We start from the raw sequence: 20941 nt of genomic DNA on the forward strand, positions 1-20941 counted from the left end.
ATATCAGCCTCCTGAGTAGCTAGGATTTCAGGCGTGATCCACCGGTGCCGGGCTTATGGTGCAATTTTTAAACTCTTGTTTTTCTATATTGGGAACTGAGCACAGAGCTTCACAACCCAAGTGCTCTGTCTTTTAGCCACAAGCTCTATTCCTTGTACACACTTTTAAGCCAATATAGAATATAGTACTCAGGACTATCAAGGAGACAGTTCTGAGGTCAATATTATTTCATTGGAACCTTAGATCTGTGACCAGGTGAGTATTGGATATTATTTTCCTGGTAATACAGTCAAAATGGCTTGTGGATTCTACACAATAAAAACATTAATATAGATATGTAGTGGTTAATTACAACATGGAAAGTTAATACAGTAAAGCCTGTAGCAAAAGAGCACAATAATTAAGGTAGAGAAATTAAAATAGAATAGAATTTTCACCTTTCTCTCATTTACTAGGAAGAAATAGCCAATTAGTTCAGATATTAAATTATTAGTTTTGTGAATGATAAGGATGACTTTTCCTTATTAAGAGTATTTCTTCATAATATAAGTCCATTATGTTATAAATAATATGTATTTGCCCCTTGCAAATATGATCAGTCTTAAGTTTAAAAACCACTGTTTTAAATAGACAGTATAGAAATCACTAGACTTCTCCTTTTTTGGCTTTTTCATTTTAGGCATGATTTCTGTAAATTAACGAAGTAATTTTACCTAATGAATATTGAAAATATATCCAGGTACATATTTTGAATATTTAATTCTACCTACTGACATTTAAAAAACTAAGCAAAACCTCAATTTAATCTTTGGAGTTGTAATAGGAGTTGTACCCAAGTAAGAAGTGTCAACAATATAATTTATTTCAATATAAGCTCATTCTTAGGAATATAGAATTGGCAAAAATACTTCCTTTCAGAAGCCTCATGAGGCATTAAAAGCCAAGTTTTATAATCTATATCTTTCATTGCTCACCAGCATATTCATTCTGCCATCCATTTGCTAAGCTTGGTTGAAACAAAGCCCTGATTGGAAGTTGGGAAAATATGTAACTTTACTGATTGTGATTGACAGCCTCATTAATTAGTAACTGGGCAACAGTGGAATAGTACATCATGGAATGATGTCCATGATTTGTCTAAACTGAATCCTACATTAACCTCAAAGGATATCTTGCAAGTTTAATAAATGGATTTTGGATATTTTTATACAAAAGTATTTATAGTTTATGTACTTCATTATATAGAGGATTCAGAAAATATGTAAATATTATAATCTAACTACTGGGAATTCATATTAATAGATATTACTAAAAGAAGCCACATTTTGATAGGTAATAATAAACCAACCATATCATCATTTGTGTTTTAGAATTATGGATACTTATATTTTCAGTTTCTGACAATATGGTTTTTTTTTTCTTTGCTGGTCCTAGGGCTTCAACTCAGGGCCTGGGCATTGTCCCTGAGCTTCTTTGTGCTCAAGGCTAGTGCTCTATCACTTGAGCCACAGCTATACTTTCGGCTTTTTCTGAGTGGTATACTGGAGATAAGAGTCTCACAACTTTCTTTCCTGGGCTAGCTTTGAACCACGGTCTTCAGATCTCAACCTCTTGAGTAACTAAATTACAGGCATGAGCCACCAGTACCTATCAAGAATATGTATTTTAAAAATAAGTTCCGTGTAACCTAACATAAAAAACAATCCTTCCAAAACAGAAATGGGAATTTCCTTAGATAAATTTGTGTTATGATTCAAAGACATGATCTTCCAATTTCTAATGGCTCAATAGATGTTTATTTAATTGACATTTATATATTTATTCATTTCAGCAAAACATAAAGAACAGATACTTTTTGTGATGTAAGCTGTTGCATCATTAATCCCAGTACATATGATTACTAATAAAATTATTCATAAATTTCTGGTTACTAAAAACAGCACTTAGTGTTTCCCAAAAATATGCTTCAGGAAAACAAAGTTACTCTGCAAAAACGGGAACTGATGTCATCTATGTTTGGGAGATATTTGATAGATGAAGATTCAAAATGCATGTTATGATGAACTTTTATCCATAAATACATGATCTGTTACAATAAGTGAAAAAAACGTGAAATAGATAATATTAAAATTACATTAGGTACAGTGACAAAATGATCATCTAGTATTGACAAAGAAGGGAACATGTGCAGGCATTTTCATGTATTGGGGATACAAGCTTGGCTGGTTGATCTGTAAGTTGATACCAACTTTATGATTGGGAATATACATCAAAAATATATTTAGATATTGATTGAGCAGTTTTCTTGATAAATTTAGTCTAAAAATTAATTAGGTGAATCTACATGCAACAACATTGGGACATTATGTGATTGAACAGGATAAACTCCTATTCCTATTTTGCTGATGTATAACTTCTAATACTTGAAAACTGGAAGTTTTAAAAACAATGCATAAGGGCCAGGTATGGTAGTTCATACTTATCAACATTCTGAGAAGCTACACTGTGATAGCCTATCTCAAAAAAAAGCAAATCACACCAAAGTAAAAGATACATAATTTTTTGAAAACTGATCGACACCATTTTAACCTAAATCTTCTTGCATATTCAGAAATCCTTCTCTCCTCACTTTCTCTCTGTGTGTCTCTTTCTGTATGTCTGTCTGTGTCTCTCTCTTTCTCTCTCTTTCCCGCTCCCTCTCTTGCTTTCTCTCTCTCTCCATGGTTTGTCATAGAGCCCAGAATGGTTTTTACCTTGATCTTGCCACTGTTTTTTTTTAAACTTGAAAATATAAACTAAGTAGAAATTAGTCAACACTATGATTTTAACAATCAATACTTTGACCCACACAGAATTTATTGATACACTATTTAATAAATTAGATGAAAGTAAGTATTTGTAATCAGGTGAACAAAACTGAGGGAAGTAAAAACATAGTTCAGAACCTTTGAATGTTTTATTATTCAGCTGACAAAGATGAACTTGGTGCTTAAATTGGTTGTAACCAAAGACGAGAGCTAACTTATTATTTGAAGAAACCACTTGAAGTGAATGGACATTCACAGAAATATCAAGCTAATGTCAAAAGATGCCAATTTTAACATAATGGAATGATACTTTACTCTCTTTTTAGATATGTTACTTGTAATTTTATTATTGTGATATTCATTGTTCTAAAACAATGTATCCTTAAATGTAGAATTCTTGTAAATCTAAAGGGACAGGTTAAAAGGAGTTATAGGCTATTACCATTACTTGAAAATAAATGGAGAGAAGAAAGGCTCATCAAGAAAGATGGCAATATTTACAGATTTTGATTAAAATAGATCAGTAAAGATAATGGGTCAGGATGGATTGAATAGATACGGACAGTGATGGTATCCCAGTAGAGTCAAAGGCAAATACAAATCGAGAGCAGTCATTTGTATCTGCTTTAAAAAAGAAGTCTTTCTAAACAAAAAGTATAATATTTGTGGGATCTCTTATTTCTCATGTTAGTTATTTTATGAAAAATCTAATTTAGGAATGTGACAATCAACTTTAATGACAACTAAATTCAAGATCAACTCAATAAATTATAAATATGAGACTGATATAAATAACACCTATGGACGTTTTTTTTTTGAACTCTGTGCTGTCCCTCAGCTCTCCGGTTTTGTTGTTGTTGTTGTTGTTTACGTGGTGCTAAGGAATTGAGCCCAGGGCCTCATACATGCAAGGCAAGCACTCTACCACTGAACCACCTTCCCAGCCCTGATGGACATTATTTTTAGATTACATAAAGGCACTATCTCTAAAGAATTTTTCTATCAAGGATGCCATTAAAGGAAGGTGCATTACTCAACACGAATGAAAGAAAGGAAGTTAAAAGGATGCCACAAAAATACAAATGCTATTTTATTTAATCATATCTTGGGCTTGAAAAAATATTCTTAAATTTAAGGAAACATTTACCAACTAGCTTGTCTGACTTACATCTGACAATAATTTTCTATGTTTATATTTTCAGTAATAATTTAGTAATATATTTTTAGTAATCAATACTGTAATAGCATCTCTTATTGTTATTTCCTCAATGGAAATAAACTGTAAAAGAGTGCATTCACTGCTAGATAACAAATATTTTTTTTAAATTTAAGCTTAAATTAAATGAAACAAAATAGAATAAGTTCCTTAGTCATACCAGTCTCATTTGAATTCTTCTTAGCCACATAGGGCTCCTGGTTCTCCAGGGGGAGGTGAGCATAGAGAATACAGTCAACTTTGCAGAACATTCTGTGGAAGGGCTGCAGAGTGTGTGTGTGGGAGAACAAAATGTCTCCTAGTATCCAGCTGGCCATAAAGAAAGCCCCTTTTAGTAACTAAGGAGAAATGTAGCTTCTGTGACTATGAGTCTTCTGTCTTGTGAGTCCCATTAAGAATGTTTCTCCCATTTTATAAACAGATTCATGAATAATAAGAAAAAAGACATGAAAAGAATTCCAGTATAATATCTGAACTGGTCCGAGATCATGCTTTTAAAAAAATCCTATAGCAGAGCTGTAGCTCAAGTGGTAGAGAGCCAGCCTGGAGCAAAGAAGCTAAAGGACATCACTCAGGGCCCTGAGTTCAAGCCCTGCACTCACACAAAACAAAAAACAAACAAACAAACAAAGGCTGGGTGCTAGTGTCTCATGCCTGTAATCCTAGCTACTCAGGATTCTGGGGATCGATGTCCAAAGTCAGCCAAAAGGCTGTCAGAGTCTTATTTGCAATTAAGCACCAAAAAAGCCAAAAGCAGAGTTGTGACTGAAGTGGTAGAGTGCTAGCTTTGAGCACAAAAACTCAGGGACAGTGCTCAGGCCCTGTGATCAAGCTCCTGTACTGGCATACACAAACATACAGACACACCACACACACACACACACACACACACACACACACACACACACACATTCCTATACTTAAAATATAACTAAATATAATTCACTGGGAGGTAGTTCAATACAAGTATCACTGTCATAATTTTCTAAAACTATTATCAAAAATGCACTATCATCACTAAGTTGGACTTAAAATATAATGGAAAACAATAAACTCCAATTTACTACATACTGAATTGTAGACAAATGTTTAAGGACTAACTGGATTGATCAATACAGATTAATAGTAAGCATTTAAAAACTCAGTAAATCAATCATTTGAAGACCTACATTAGTTAGATTATTTGGGTGACTGTGTTACAATGGTCAAAGTAATTAATGTCCAACACCTGGCTTATATACATTAAGCATTAGCTTAGAGTTTAATGGAATTTAATTTCCTCTATTTTAGTCTGGAAATTACTGAGTACAAAGCAGTATTTTTAGGAGATCATTAAGATAGCTAAAAAGGGTGATTAGTGCTGAGATTTGAGAAGAAAAAGGGTTGGGAGAAAAAGAACTGTGTTAATATAGTAAAAAATTGGAAGAACAGGAATTAACTTTGAAGGCTATTTTCTTTTTGTCACTGAAATTGCTGAATCTGAGTTCTCTATAAAAAGTATATAGCATAATCATATTATCCTTGGGGGGGGACAGATTATACCTTAGTTCTTTGCCCAATCAGGTATATCCTTTGTAGGCAATAGCACAACCCAGGAATACCCAACATCCACTTACCATATTCTACAATATGGTCACACTCAATTGTCAAATAGAATTCTGTTGTGAGATATTGTATATTCTACTGTCAAAGCAGAGCCTCCAGAGGTCATAAATAGCTCTAATGCCTTTTGCATATATCTGCATATGAGAAGCACCACAGTTGGGTTTGTCTTAGTTACTTGTATCCTCCCCTAGGATCAGGCCTGCCAAGTTAATAAAGGGCCCTTTAGGCAGCCTGGAGGCAGCCTGGAGAAAAACCTGTATCAATATAATCCTGTGAGGGCCTTTCTGGTCCTTAATCCATGTTTTGAGAGTCAGGCCCAAGAAATAGGAGACTATATGGTTGGCTGCATCACACATTAAAATGGCAAAGTTCTTTTTTGTAATATTTGGCCCAGGTGATGGCTTTAAATTTTCATGATAGCCCCACTTGCAGGCAGAATGTCTTTGGGTTATATTTTTAATATTAAGGAAGGAAAAAAAGTCACTGAAATAATTTGGGATAGGATTCAGAACTTACTCAACTAAGTAAATTAAATTAGTAACAAGCAAAGTTTGTTCTTGGAATCTGATTTCATCTGTAAGCTTGTTATGAACTCTATTCTTCACATAGGGGGTTTAGCACCACAGCCCATTGTATGGAATTGTGTAACACTGCAAGTGCAGAAAAGGTTGATGTGCATATCCTTTGCTTATAATAGTTCAGTATTTTATTTATTTATAAGGAAGGAAAAGGAAGGAAGGGAGGGAGGGAAGGAGGGAAGGAAGGAAGAAAAGGGAGGTAGGGAGGGAGGGAAGGAAGGACAGGACCAGAAGGGCTGAGGAGAAACCTGGTAGTAAGTGAGCACATCAAGGAACCTAGCCTGAAGCATGGAATTGGTGGCTCATGCCTATAATCCTTGCTACTTGAAAGGCTAATATCTGAAGATCTCTGTTCAAAGTCATCCAAGACAGGAAAGTTTTTGAGATTCTTATCTCCAATTAACTACCAAAACGGTGGAAATGGCTCCCTCCTTCAAAATGGTAGCCCACTAGCCTTGAATACAAAACCTCAGTGACAGTGCCTAGGACCTTGAGTTTAAGCCCCAGGACTGGCAGAAAAATGAATAAATAACTAAAGGAAGAAACAAACAAACTAGACTGAGAAGCTGAAAAAATGCAAAAATGCTCTCACTTCCTAGGGACCACAAAGGACAAGGTTGGCCCAAGACAATTATTAAGGCAATTATTGAAATCCATCATTGGGAATGAGCAGGCAGGTAAGGCACCCACTCCTGTCATAGTCTCTCAGAAATTCAAAAGGAACAAGTTCCTCACAGAAATTACTTTTAACCAAGGACAAAGTCTAAAGAGTACATTATTAATCTAAGAAAGCAAACCATCAGTCTGGAGAAAGCACTCGACATGGGTGATCACAGTTAACTCCTAGCTTCAATTGCCGTGGATGACCACACTGCAGGATTGTTTGTCAATGGAGGTCACTTGGTGCCTCAATCCTAGAGTGAAGTCCTGATGTGAAGCCTATCTGTCAACACTTTCAAATAGGGGAAAGGCTCCCTATTGAAAGAAACCCACACTACACAAGAGTATTCACTCCAGCTTCTAATCCTATTAACCAACCAACCTAGTCTTCATTCTAGTATAGAAGGAACAACCCAAAAAAAAAAGAGCAGGCCATTTAATAAATGAAAGGAAGGAAGATCTTATTAAATGTTCTATGTAGTAAGAGATGAAACAAAATACAGGGAATCAAAGAAAGTTTTAAGACAGTCCCAATTTTATCTTCAAAAAGATTTTAGTAGGTTTATGAAATAAAACAAGCTGTTAACTATAATTTAGTGAAGCAGTTACCATTTATAGTAGAAAAATCAGTAGAAAAATAAACTTAAGACTATTATCTAAGTGATAAAAATAATCACCAGAACAATTTCAAATAACAGAATTAACTAAAATTGATGATTGTAAAAATGACTAAGTTTTTAATCTTTTTATAGCACAAAGTCATCAAACTCTATCAGAGAAATTATATGTACCATATAAAAAACCTGGAGGAATCCAGGACCTTCCTTTTTTAAGCAATGTTTGTAAGATTTATTTCATGATACTGTCTTCGTGTGTGTGTGTGCAGAAAAAATATATCTATGTAACATATTCTTTGCCTTTCCATGTCTCTTTCCTTCTCCCTTGACTCTTCTCCCCAAACCCTTTTACATTCATGTCCATTGTTATTACTATTCTAATCATAAAAATTTAAATAAAATCAAAGAAATAGTTAAGCAGTAACACTGTGACAAGTTAATGTTAGGTATATTATAAGATGCAAATATTGTTAAATATATGTGCATATTTAATGCACAAGTTAAAGTCATCAAGTATCTCATAAATTGTCATTTAACAAATTATAATAAGGTATTTATAAATGGAATCTTAGAAGAACAAACACCACTGAAAATAATTCTAATAATTTCCATTACAGCAAATCTTTTTATCATCTCTATATTTCACAATATTTTTATTTCAGAAATACTTATAGGATATATCAGAGACTGGTATGTAATATTTGTTAACTTCAAACTACTAAGTAGCTTTTCCCTCAGTTCAATTATTATTTATGGGTAGCCAACTAAAGAATCAAACAGGTTGGTTGCCCTTTGAAGAAAAACTTCAAAAATATTATATTATTGAAATTATTGTACATTCAAACCGAATTTACTTTTTCTTTTTTTTCTGAAGTTGACTTACATGTACACACAGCCAAATAAAGTTAAAAAGTATGTCAAATGTAATTCAGACCAGAAGATTCTGTTTTCCTCAGACTTTTATTATTGCATCAAACATTATAGCAAGTCAAGGATCCTGTTTCTCTAAAGTATACATGCATTTATGTGCATATTATCTTATGGCCCATTAAAATATGTACTCATATATACACATATTTTAAAGCAAGTTGGTTTCCTAATACATATACATTACAATACATATGCAGGACAACAGTGTTTCCTTAAACTTTAATGAGCATATAAGCAAATTAAAGATCTTTTAAAAATGCAGATTTTAATTCCATAGTCCAGTGGTGGGTCCGAGGTTCTGCATTTCTAACAAATTCACAGAAGATTTAGGATTTCTTATGAAATACAGTTTATATAGAAATGCTCTAGAATAAATACTCCCTTATCTTGACTAAGTCTGAATCAGAAAAGTTGATATAGATCTTTATCACTTGACAATAGTAACAGTGTATACCAAATTGAATCAGTCATAATTATTCAATTTAAATAATTATTATGAAATAATGAAACTCTAAACTTGTGATAAGAGTTCCAAAACGATGTCCCCATTCACTACAAAAGTTGGAAAGTACAGTTAAAAGACTGGAAAATTAATTTAGAAGTCATCCACTTCTTAATGTCTCATTGTTTCCAAGAACCTTCATAAAGTTGAGAACTTTTCCTTGGACAATAAAAGTAAATTCACCATTAGAGGATATATAGATCAAATATTTTTTTGAAATATTGCTTCCTAATATGTTTCCACTCAAAACTTTGTCCCCCTCCTGATTCTATGCAGAAGCATTTAGATTAAATATTATAAATAGCAGAAGAAAACAAAGTTGCATAGAAACAAAAACAAAAGATTGCTGTTCAAATATCTACTATGTGTCTGACACTGTGGTAGAAACACTTACGTTCATTTCTCATTGTGTAGCATGGACAAATGAGAAATTTGTTTTCAAAGTAATCATAATCTAGCCAAAGAAAATAATGACAAAAGTGGGGTCTCTTTGATTCCCATGTAGATTTCATGGAGGCAAAGTGAAAATAACTTAGTCGGAACGTGATGGATGCTCTCTGCACTCTTCCACTGTGGCTGTAGGTAGCAGAGAGGAAGCAGGCCAAGAGACACAGACGGAAAAGAAGTAGACGTATTTAGGGCAGAGTGAATATTTGATTATTTTTGAGAGTAGTTAAAAATAGGGAGACTAATAAGATGCATGACAGGAGGAGGAGATTTTAGAAAAATAGCACAGACTCACAGATGCCAAGTAAGTGTTTCAACTGTCAACAGAAGAGAATGTTTAATGAGAGAAAAATATTGGTTCAAGGAAGACAAGGAAATATAAACTGATAGGAAAAACATAGGAAGTTTGGGTCAGAATTTTTTTTAATCATCAAATTTCTGAGAGCATGAATTGGAGCATTGCCTAGTAATTGTCAAATCCTTTTTGTGTTCTTGTTTGCAAAGGTGGTGCTGAAAATCCTTAGCTTGTAGGAGATGGAGAACAACAGAGTCAAGTATTCAAGAAAGGACCACTCAAACCGTCAAATACTCTTCAAGAGGGTAGGGGGATTTTTAAAAATCAAATGATGTTTGTAGAAGAGTAAATTAGTATATACCATAGATGTTATTCTACATAGAAGGAAAAGTGGAGTTGGGTAAATTTAAGTATTAATCTTAACTAAGTCATTTGCTAAAATGTGATGATAAACAATTTTGGTTTTTTTTTGTTACTTTGAAAGAGAAATTAAGTGTGAATGAGCATAATAAAAATTGCTGCACAAGATTGATATAATATAAGGTGTAGGCTTTTTTCATAGTGACACAGTAAAGTTAGCCTCACAAAACCTGACATGTTCCATGCTGTGACCAAAACCTTAGGAAAATGACAAAACATAGAAACAAAGTAAATCACTTCAGAAAACTTCTCAAAAAGGAAAATAACTCTGGATAGAATGTTAATATGGGTGATTTTTGTCACAAATAAAGTAGGAAATACTTGCTCAGAAGCCACAGAAATATTTGGGCAGTATATACCACCAAATATCAATCACCAGTTCCTGAAATTCTATTGTTTGTGGTCTCTTCTGTAAAACAAAAAAATGTTATCTGCTCCAAGCATGCAATTCTTTTTCTAGGAGAATAATACATTAATTGGAGCCATCAACTTACAGTGAATATGTTTCTTCAGCCACCCTGTGGGACCCTTAGATGAATATTTATATAGAAAGGAGAAGGTTTTGAGTAAAGCTAGTGGGTTGCTACTGAAGGATCACATGCACACAATATAAAAGGAACCTAGGAACAATAGCAAGAAAGAAAAAAAACACTTGTCTCTCTATCTTGGGGTTCATTTTGTTTAACATTATTTTATCTGGTCATATGTACATAGCTTTTGACCTTTTCTGCTTGACCCAGACATATACTAGCATATACTAGTTATTGCAAATAAGGGAAACCATGGGACCTATGGTTTGGGCCTGGCTTTATAATGTACCATGTGATATTTTTTGTTTCTTTGTACGTTCCTCCCCCACGGTATAACCCCTGTTTTTACTGTATTTGATGTCGGTGTTCTGCATCTTGTATATATACTTCTTTAATTTGGGAAGGGGAAGGTAAAAAAACAAAATGTTTAAATAGGGATACAGGCTGACCCATTGTAATAATGAGATGCACAAGATACTGTTGAAAAACGAACTTTACAATCTAGGCGTGGGGCTGTGGGGAGGGAGGAGGCGGGGGATGGTGGTGTAGTTGTGGAGGTGGGAAGGAAGGGATTATAGGGGAAAATAAAAGGAGGAGGTAAAAATGCTTGATAGGAAATGTACTCATTACCTTGCTCATGTAACTGTAACCCCTCTGTATAGCATTTTTACAATAAAAGAAGTATAAATAATAAAAGGTGGGGATAGTTAGAATGCAAGATGTGAGGTGCAGAAGTGACGGAAGTGCAGGAAGGGAGTATAATAAAGGGCAATTTCTCAACTGCTTTCCAAGAGAAAATAATTGTTTTGTTTTCCATACTCTTCAATTCAAATCTTTGAATAGATACAATAGTAAGTTTTTTGTTTAAGAATGTCAAATGTATCTTATTTTCATATTGTATCTTATTTCACATTTCAAATTGCACAGTAGTAAGTCAGATTTAAGCAGTTAATGTATGTCCAAGAGCAGTTTCATTGGCTGGTTTACAGATTGTTCTTAGTGATTTAAAAATGACAATATAATAAAAAAGAGATGATCATAATATTTCTGCGTATATTTCACTCTTGTTACACATTCTGTTTCCCCTAAAAGGTTTTTTATAAATGTGAAAATCTTCACTTTATTAATTACCCAAAATTAACCAATTACTTAAAGAGTTCAAAATCTTAATGCATCTAAGTGTTTCATAAAAATAATTAATGTTCTTCAGGTTTAGACTAATCTATCTTAACTGTCTGAGGAAAGGCAAGAACATTCATTATGGATGTGTTATTAGTCTTTTATGAGAAAATAGTTGCTAAATTTTAACTCTAATAACTACTTATTACTTTAGCTAATAGTATCATCAAGAATAACAAATATGGTGAGAGTAAAGCTCACATGTAGAAAATTCTAATGACTATAATCATAACTTACCCCTCTTTTGGAAAATTTATGTTGTATTCAGTAATTTCTAAAAACTGATACAAAGTTCAAATTCGGATAGAATGGTAATCATAGGTTTGAACAGATTTTGCAAATAATGTAAAGGAATGTGTGTGTGTGGGGGGGGGGGAATTTAACAATGAGTTTACTCATCTTCAAACTTCTACCCAGTTCAGAAAAAGAAGCATTTTCCCCATTTTTGCCCTTGAGAGCATCACCCTGTAGTATTTCATCCTTCAGAACTCATTTCAAGTTTTATTCTTTTCCTTATTGTATTTTAATCTTTCATTTCCATTGTCTCCTCCTCCTTAGACCTTCCTCAGTTTTGATTTCCTTTTAAGCCATAATCCTACCATATTCCCCTCTATCAAAATATTTTCTCAAAGAGTACTATTTATTACATGTCATCTCTACATGCACCTTCTCATTATTCAAGTCAATATATTCTGTCCTGTTGAAAATACTCTTGTCAACCTTCATGACTTCCTTCCCATCCCACTCAATGGTTCACAACCACACTTCATCCTGTGATAATATCAAAAATCTGAGATTTTAAATTCCTTCAATGTGCTTATCAAGATTTAGAGGGAAGATAAAGTTAAGAGGCAGAGCACAGAAAAATGTTTAGGAGAGTGAAAATATACTATAAGGTAAAAACTTATATCTTTGGCCAAAACCATGGAATATACAATAGCAAGAACGAACTCTAATGTAAACTATGGGCTGTGAGTCACAATAACTCATAAACATAGTACATCAATGATAAGAAATGTACCATTCAGGAGGGGATGTGGTCATGTAGAGGACTAGGGATGTAGGTAATTAAGATAGCCTGCCTTATTCAAGGACTTATTACATATGATTTTGGCCAAGTAGGGTAAAAATATTAGCAAATATAAATATCCAAAAAATTTAAATACAAAATATCTAAATTCCTGTGCATACAATGTGCCACTCAGTTGATGCAGAAAACCTCTAGGTCAGTCCCATGTTATCATCAGTCATGTTTAAATCATTGTGATTTGCTGAGTGTTTGATTGACCTTAATTTTGTGAAAACACATTATGGTGTCCAAAAAAGCAAAATAAAATTTATGATAATCCTTCCAAACAAAAAGGAACATATAAAGTCCTTAATTAAAGTGCCAAAGTAAAATTTAAGATTTGTTGAAAGGTGGCATAATTTCAGTGGAAGTTGGGTAGCATTATGATAACAATGAACACAACACTGAAATCCATATGCCTTGAGCATTCACAATACTTCCTTAAAAGGAACAATGTGCCTGTGGATAGCAATGGAAAATTCTTGTATCAATACTATATCAGTTTAGTTGTGAACATAAAGTTAAGCTGAAAAAAATACTAAAAATTTACATGTACCCATAGATTTCCCTTTAACTATTTGCTTTGAATAAAACATTTCCACAAGCATGTTCTTCAGTAAATTGATCAAAACTCTCTTTACATTTTCCATACTTTTTTAGTTCTAAGTTATTCATTTCCCATCTTCATAATTTAAATTTGTCCAATAATAGGTGGCTATTTATATCATTTTCCTTGAAAGTTTGCTGAGCATTACAATAGCATATGCTCAATAAACATGATTTTAATAGAACTGAGTATCAGGGATCTGTACAGGATTAATTTGAAAATATGAGTTGGATCTTGTACAGAAATACCAGATCAAAGGAAGAATTAATTAATGTGGACTGCACTGGTGAAAAAGTGGTCTTGTGGAATAGTGATTGAGTTGGCCTTTGCATAAATACTAGAATTTGAAAAACAGGAGGGGCTGGGAAGGTGGCTCAGTGGTAGAGCGCTTGCCTTGAATGCCTGAGGTCCTGGGTTGGATTCCTCAGCACCACATAAGCAAAAAGAAAAAAGCCGGAAGTGGCACTGTGGCTCAAGTGGTAGAGCGCTAGCCTTGAGCTGAAGAGCTGAGGGACAGCGCCTAGGCCCAGAGTTCAGGCCCCACAGCCGGACCGACCCAAAAAGAAAAAAAAAAAAAAACAGGAAAAAATTTAACAGAAAATAATGCAGTATGGCACATTTGAGAATAGATTCAATGTTTCATGAAATAATACTAGGTAAAGTTCAAAATGATAAGTATTCTTTGTCATTATCTTTTGAGGATGGTGGCTGGATTTGAAGGGTAGACTCCATAATATTGCAAATCAATTAATAACATTTCTCTTAACACAGATAAGAGGAGGGTTAGTTGGATGGAAATTGCAATCCAAGGAAAAGGAGCTGAGAAATATGGCTGTAAGAAAACTTTCAAACTTTTCTGTGACAATGAATCTGAGTGTAATTCTGTCTTGAAATCATTAACTTGGTATTTTATTCTTTATCTTGTCAATAGTGTGTATTCATTTATTTAAAGCATATTATCATTGTTATCATTGTTATATGAAATATTACTAACTGAAGGTAAATTACTATTACTTTTTCTGTATACATTATATAATACATAATTAGAATATAAAATAATTGTGATATCAATAATATCGATTGAATAAATATCCATTAACTAAAGATTTAAAGCACACAGTCCTAAGTTTAAGTTTGAAAGTCAATTTGCCATGACAAGCTATGTGTATTGAAAAATAACATATTCGACTATCACAAATAACCTTTGAAGTTAATTGTGATAGTGATACATTTTTATTATAGAATTTATTAATTCTGTGCATGGCAAATAATTCATTTTCCTGATGAAAATTTCAAGTGTAAAACTTTTAACTTTGATGAGATAAAGAAGAATGAATTACAAATAGCATTCAATAAATAATGAATTCAGGCTGGGCAATGGTGACTCAGGTCTGTAATCCTCACTTCTCAGGGGGCTGAGATCTGAGGATTGTGGTTTAAAACCCTGGCAAGCAAGACTGTGAAACTCCTATCTCCAATAAAGCACCAGAAAACCAGAAGTGGTGCTGTGGCTCAAGTGATGGAGTACTTGCCTTGAGCTGAAGAGCTGAGGAACAGTACCCAGGCCCAGAGTTCAAGCCCCACCACCAAAATAAAAAAAAAAGAATTCAGTAAAATTATTTTGCACAATTGATCACTAAGATACATGTTTGTGTGTACATTTTATGTTCATTTACAGTGAACACCTATAGGTAAGATGACTTGTTTTCTGCACCTTTTTGGCTATTAGTATACAAACATTAAGTGAGATGCAAATGCATAGAGGACAGAAGAATACCTATTATAGAATATACATTTTCTAAGGGAATGTATAGAAGGTATATTCTCTAAAGTAAGGTTTGGAAGCATACAATAACTATAGTGTGAACTATTAATAGGTAATGCAGATTATGATTCATATATATATAGACTATCACTAAGAGCTCTTTACTTTAAACATGAAAAATATAGGGGAAAATACAAGATGTCCTAATAAGTAAATAACTTTAAATGTAAAAAATACAAGGAAAAATACAAGGTGTCCTAAGAGGCACCATAAATTCATGTTATTACCACATACATTCTAGTGCATGTATCAATTTATTTGATGAAAATATATTAACAACAAACTAGGTTTCTAAATAAATAATCCTTTCATCAGCCCCTGATTTCTGCCATACTAATAATGCTTGGTGAATCATCAAAGGGAGTAAATTATTCATTATAAATTTCAAAGAGGAGCTTCCATTGAGAAAGCTCTGCTACTGGTCCTCTTTAGAGCCAACACCAATATAACTCACAGCAATCTCAAATATTGTGATAAAATGGAAGGTGAGAGGTAATCACTCTTGATAGGTTGCTAGAACCAACTGAGTCTCAGGAGCTATACCCTAGTTGAGCAATGTATATAGAAATTTTAACTGCTCTTCTAAATAATACTAAGAAAGAAAAAAATGAATCTAAAGGTTGCGTTCATATGTCAGTCCAGGCTTTTAAAATCCAAAGCCTTTATTCTGTCCAGATGAAGCATCTGGAATGTTTTCTTTAATAATAGTCTTAAACATGGTCATAAATAATATATACTTAGGACACTAATGAAATCAGATGAAATGCACTTGAAATATTTTATTATGTTAAGGTCTATTTCTTATTGAAGAATGATAGTACTAACATCCTTATTCTTATCAATATAGATCATTAAAAATAAACATAGTGAAACTGTACTGCTTCATAAAAATGTCATGTTTATGGGATATATATCTCTACCCTATGCAAAGAGTTAAAACTGTGCTGAGTGGGTTTTAAAACAAGAATGCTCTAGGGAAAAAAACATTACTGGTCAGCTATTTTCCCATTTTAGTTGAAAGTAAATGCCATGCATTTATATTTGAAGGGAAGGAAGAAAACATTCAAATAAACTGGCATTATCCTTTTATTTTCTAATTCTATTACTGAGAAGTAACCATTTTTCCTCACTTTTTAGCCACAACAACCCTTAGCTGCCAGAGTTAGCTCTAGAGTTAGAGTGTAACAAAGTAGGGCTCTGTCTCCTCCATTTAGCCATCCTCTTCTTGAATAATCATACTGGATTTGGATAACCATGATTTTGTTAGGTGAATTAGTCACTTTCCCATTTTAATAAATGACTATAAAAAATCCTCGCATTGGGGAATGCCTCCAGTTTTCTTAGTCATGATCCAATGTCCAATGTCCAATGACTATTTTAAGATTAATATTAAACATATTTTAAGTGATTTCAAGCAGAATTGTCTGTCCAAGTAAGTGCATAACAATGCTACAAATGGATTCAATATCTACTACATACTTAGTATATGCTGGTCCTCAGGAAACTTTTGAAAGTTATCAAATTTAATCTCGATGCTATTCTATGAGCTAAGTAATTCTAATTCTTATAGACTGAGAGCATGAGGGAAAGGACTAGATAATTAGCCTAGCATTAATTCTAGGGGCTCTTAAAGCCTGGTTTGGCGTTGAGATTTATATAAAGCTGGACAGAGGAATTTGAAAAAGAAAAGAAATTCTTAAACATCATCATGATCTCCTCAAAATGAAGCACCCAGTAGGAAATTACAAAAAAGTGAAGCCCTCTGGGGTGGGGGAAGAGGGTGACAAAAATATGGTCAATGTTTAATTTGAATGATATACAAAACTGCAGCCACATTTTGTTCTTATTTTATAAGCCTAATATATTTTAGCCACCAAAAAATTCATTTGACAAACAAGGTTCAAAAGACAAAGACCATAAGTGTTTAACATAATTGCCTTAGCAGTTAGTGCAAACAGGACAGATCTCTGCTAAAACAGTATGTATTTTGCTGTTAAAACCTGTGGGCAAGAATAACAATAAGGCTATCTGCAGGTAGGTGTTAACGAGGTTATTTGGGCAGATGGTGTGTCAACAGGCATAGTTATAAAATAATGGACTTGGGTTTCTGTGTTATGGTAGGGCACAGTCTGAGATACATTAAGAATAAAAGTCAAATAAACACAAATAAAAATAAATCAAATAAAAATCAAAAGAAAAGTAAAACGAGTGATTTTGTTTTTCAGGATAGAGATCAAGTAGACAACCATTTGAAGAACTAAATGTAGACAATAAGCTTTGGAGAGTAAGCTCTCATTATGAAGCTTTTCAACTCCAGTGCCCTTGTGATTAAAGTCAGAAATTCTGTACTTTATTTTGACTGAAGATACCAAAATTGTACAAATGTATGTATTACCCCTCTCAAAATACTAAACATATAACCAATGGAACCAAAATATTTTTAAAAAGCATATAGAATTTAAGATGACAATTTTTAGGTAGAGATGATGTAAGCAGGTACAATTACTGCCCAGTTACAATGAACTGGAAGGACATAATAAAATAAAGTGTGCATAAAAATATTGATGTTCCACAATGTAATACTAGATACACTATTTAAAGAATACCTAATATCTTATGATAACCCAAATCTCCAGAAAAAATGGGAATGCTCACCAATTTTTAATGCTCTTTTAAATTGCATTTCGGATTAATATTCTTTAAGGTTAAATTTATACCTATGTATAATGTTTACCTGAAATGTATCTTCCTTTAAACTATATAAAGAACACTTAGAAAACCAATTATATTAGCCAGTTGTGTAAATGCAGCTTATACTAGTTTAAATAAAATTATCAGTTTATAATTTTGTAATTTCTTTTAAAAATCATTATAAAGAAAATTCAAGATGGTCAAAGACTTTAGGATTAAAATGAGCAGGATCCCAAAATGTATTATTTCAGAAACTTATAAAACTTGCATATGCAAAATTTATTACCAGTAGTCTAAAGTTACTGATTCCATTGTTTATTCTGCTACTTTTGCCTATGACTATGAGTTTTTTAATATCAGTGAACACCTAGGAAAAATTTATATTTACCATAAATAATGGCATTATGTATTAATTGAACATAATTTTACTGAAAAATTACCTGTTTTGAAAACTATATTATGGAATTCATTATTTATTTCAATAATTTTGCATTGTATTCTATCATTTTTTTCCTTTTTATTTTTTGTTGGTTGTGGGGCCTGACCTATGGACCTGGGTGCTGTCCCTCAGTTCTTCAGCTCAAGTCTAGCACTCTACCACTTGAGCCACAGCACTACTTCTGGCTTTTTCTGTTTAGGTGGTGCTGAGGAATAGAACCCAAGCCCTCATGCATACAAGGCAAGCACTCTACTACTGAGCCACCTTCCCAGCCCCTCTATCATTTCTAATTAGGAAATACATACTGGAAGTAAAAAGTAAATGTTGAGAATCTATTTTGGAATACTTGTAGTAAGACTAAGTAAATTCATTAGTTCACAAGTGAACAAGTAAAAACCATATCAAAGTACATAAATTTTAGAATGTTTTGAATAATATAGGTAGGAACCATGCTAAACAAAAATGTAAAACTGTTCTGCTTATAAATTTGTGGCCACTTCATGATTACCATTAATTTCCAGTACTAACCAGTACCAAAACAATTTTCAGTGAATATTATCGTTCAAAGAGACAAGTTAAATTGTAATGGTAGAATGCGTGTATGCATGTGCGCGCCCGTGCGCACACACACACACACACACACACCCACACACACATACACACACACACACACATGCACAACCTATTTATATGACAATTTTCAAATCAAGAAGCTGAGAAGCAGCAAGTTTTCCTCAACACTGGATCAATCTATAATCTCTATCCATTTATTTTCTCCATATATTATTAGCATGTAACTCCTCCTAAAAGTAAAAAAAAGTGTATTGGTGTGACTGTCTTAATATATATATGTCAAGTGGTTTTTAATGTGATCAAGTAACAGAAACTGACTGCATATTTGATGATACATAATTGAATTGAGAACACAAGAGGTGACAGAAAACCAACCGATTGCATCTACATCTTAACATTAGCCATCAGTTGATTGTGGGCTCCAATGGCCTGCACCTGGTTATATAGAAAAATCACAGGTAATCTGTTTGGAGGGGTTGGGTCATGGCTTGTGCTTAGCAGTTAGCTTTCTAATTGCCCCCATATAACTTACTGCAAATGTGTTGTGAGGATGCTCATCACCAGAAGAGTGGCCACACACACATAATTTTGATTCTGGAAGCAATTCCTAGGTTAAACAAAGAAAATCAGGAGTTGGCTTTTTTCCCCCCCAGTCTTAAGACTTATACTAATAATCTACATTATCACCTTAAAAAATTGTTTTTGGGGATCGCTACTTTGTAAGGTTCAACACAAAGGAGACTGCTCCAGTTTTGTCACACAGTATATACTGCATAGATTTTTATGAAATAGGAATAATTGGACTGTTATGAATTTGAATACTGGAATCATAATGAATTAACAAATGACTAAAAACTGCCCTGCTTCTTTTTGATGGTGCTATCTTGTGACTTCCAACTTCAAAACTAGAATTAAGGACAATATTCATAAATCTTTCTATATATTTAAATGGCACTGCAATTTTTAGAATATCGTATTCTGTTTGTCTTTTAAACTCAGTCATTTCCACCAAATTTGGAAAAAGCTTACCTCTGGGTTGCAATCTATTATATCTGTACCAATGAACACAAATGCTACTACACTATGAAATATGAGAACAATTACAACAAGCTCTTTACCAAACTCTCTTGGCTGTGCATTGCTATATCACATTTACTGCCACTAAAACAGATCTAAGAATATGGAGCTACACTCCATCATATTAGTGAAAACCTGTTGAATTTTGCCATTTACATCGAAATCTACTCTATATACTCAAACATATAGTTTGCATTTTTATCTCTAACAGCGGAGTGATTATTTATTGATAAATGACATGGAATGTCATTTTTCACCTAAGTAGCATTAGACATTTCAAAGATTTTTGTCTGAAGGGCAAAAGGATTACAATGCATTTGAATAGACCATGTGACAGCACATCCTTAGAGTTCAAGTATGATATGAAAGGATGATCCCCATTCATAAGGCACACAGGGGAAATTATAACTATACTAGGAAAGAAGAAAAGCAAGGAGGGACGTGGTAAGGGTGTCAGGGAGTATTTGTAGTGGTTTGATGCATGTAAATATTACATCTTATAAATAATTCTTTTCAAATATATCTCTGAAGTTCAGAGGCTCTGTTTAAGAACTGGATTGTATATGCTTTACATGACTGTATGCCGCTTTCTTCAAGCTTAGAGAAACATTAATTCAGACAGGAGAAATGGCTTCCAAAATATCCCTTGCCTTCTGTTTCTTATGAAGAAGCATGTCACCTGATGCTGGCAGATGAGGACTGGAGGGAAAATGTTCAAGTTGTATTTTACTGTCAGAATCCAACAAACACATTTTCATCTAAATTATTTTGTCAACAGCCTTGTGGTACCCTTGCTAACCTTATTTGGCATCAGTGCATAATTAGATACACAGGGGTGTGACTCCAATTGAAGGTGTTGGCATTGTAGCACTCT

At 33.4% G+C, this 20941-nt stretch overlaps 1 protein-coding gene across 9 annotated transcripts in view; it reads right to left on the minus strand.

Annotated features, from left to right (window-relative positions):
* Foxp2 (forkhead box P2) overlaps positions 1-20941 on the minus strand; it is a 259198-nt gene that overhangs the window by 99945 nt on the left and 138312 nt on the right. The window contains exon 4 of one of the 9 annotated variants that reach the window (XM_013019921.1): positions 19523-19597. The exons of the other annotated variants lie outside the window; for them this stretch is intronic. Within the exon in view, the coding sequence (XP_012875375.1) occupies positions 19523-19597 (75 nt within the window). The remainder of the gene's footprint in view (positions 1-19522; positions 19598-20941) is intronic. 9 annotated transcript variants of the gene reach the window in all.

The sequence above is a fragment of the Dipodomys ordii genome, unplaced genomic scaffold, assembly GCF_000151885.1.
Source record: "Dipodomys ordii isolate 6190 unplaced genomic scaffold, Dord_2.0 Scaffold48, whole genome shotgun sequence".
In the NCBI taxonomy this organism is placed as follows: Eukaryota; Metazoa; Chordata; class Mammalia; order Rodentia; family Heteromyidae; genus Dipodomys; species Dipodomys ordii.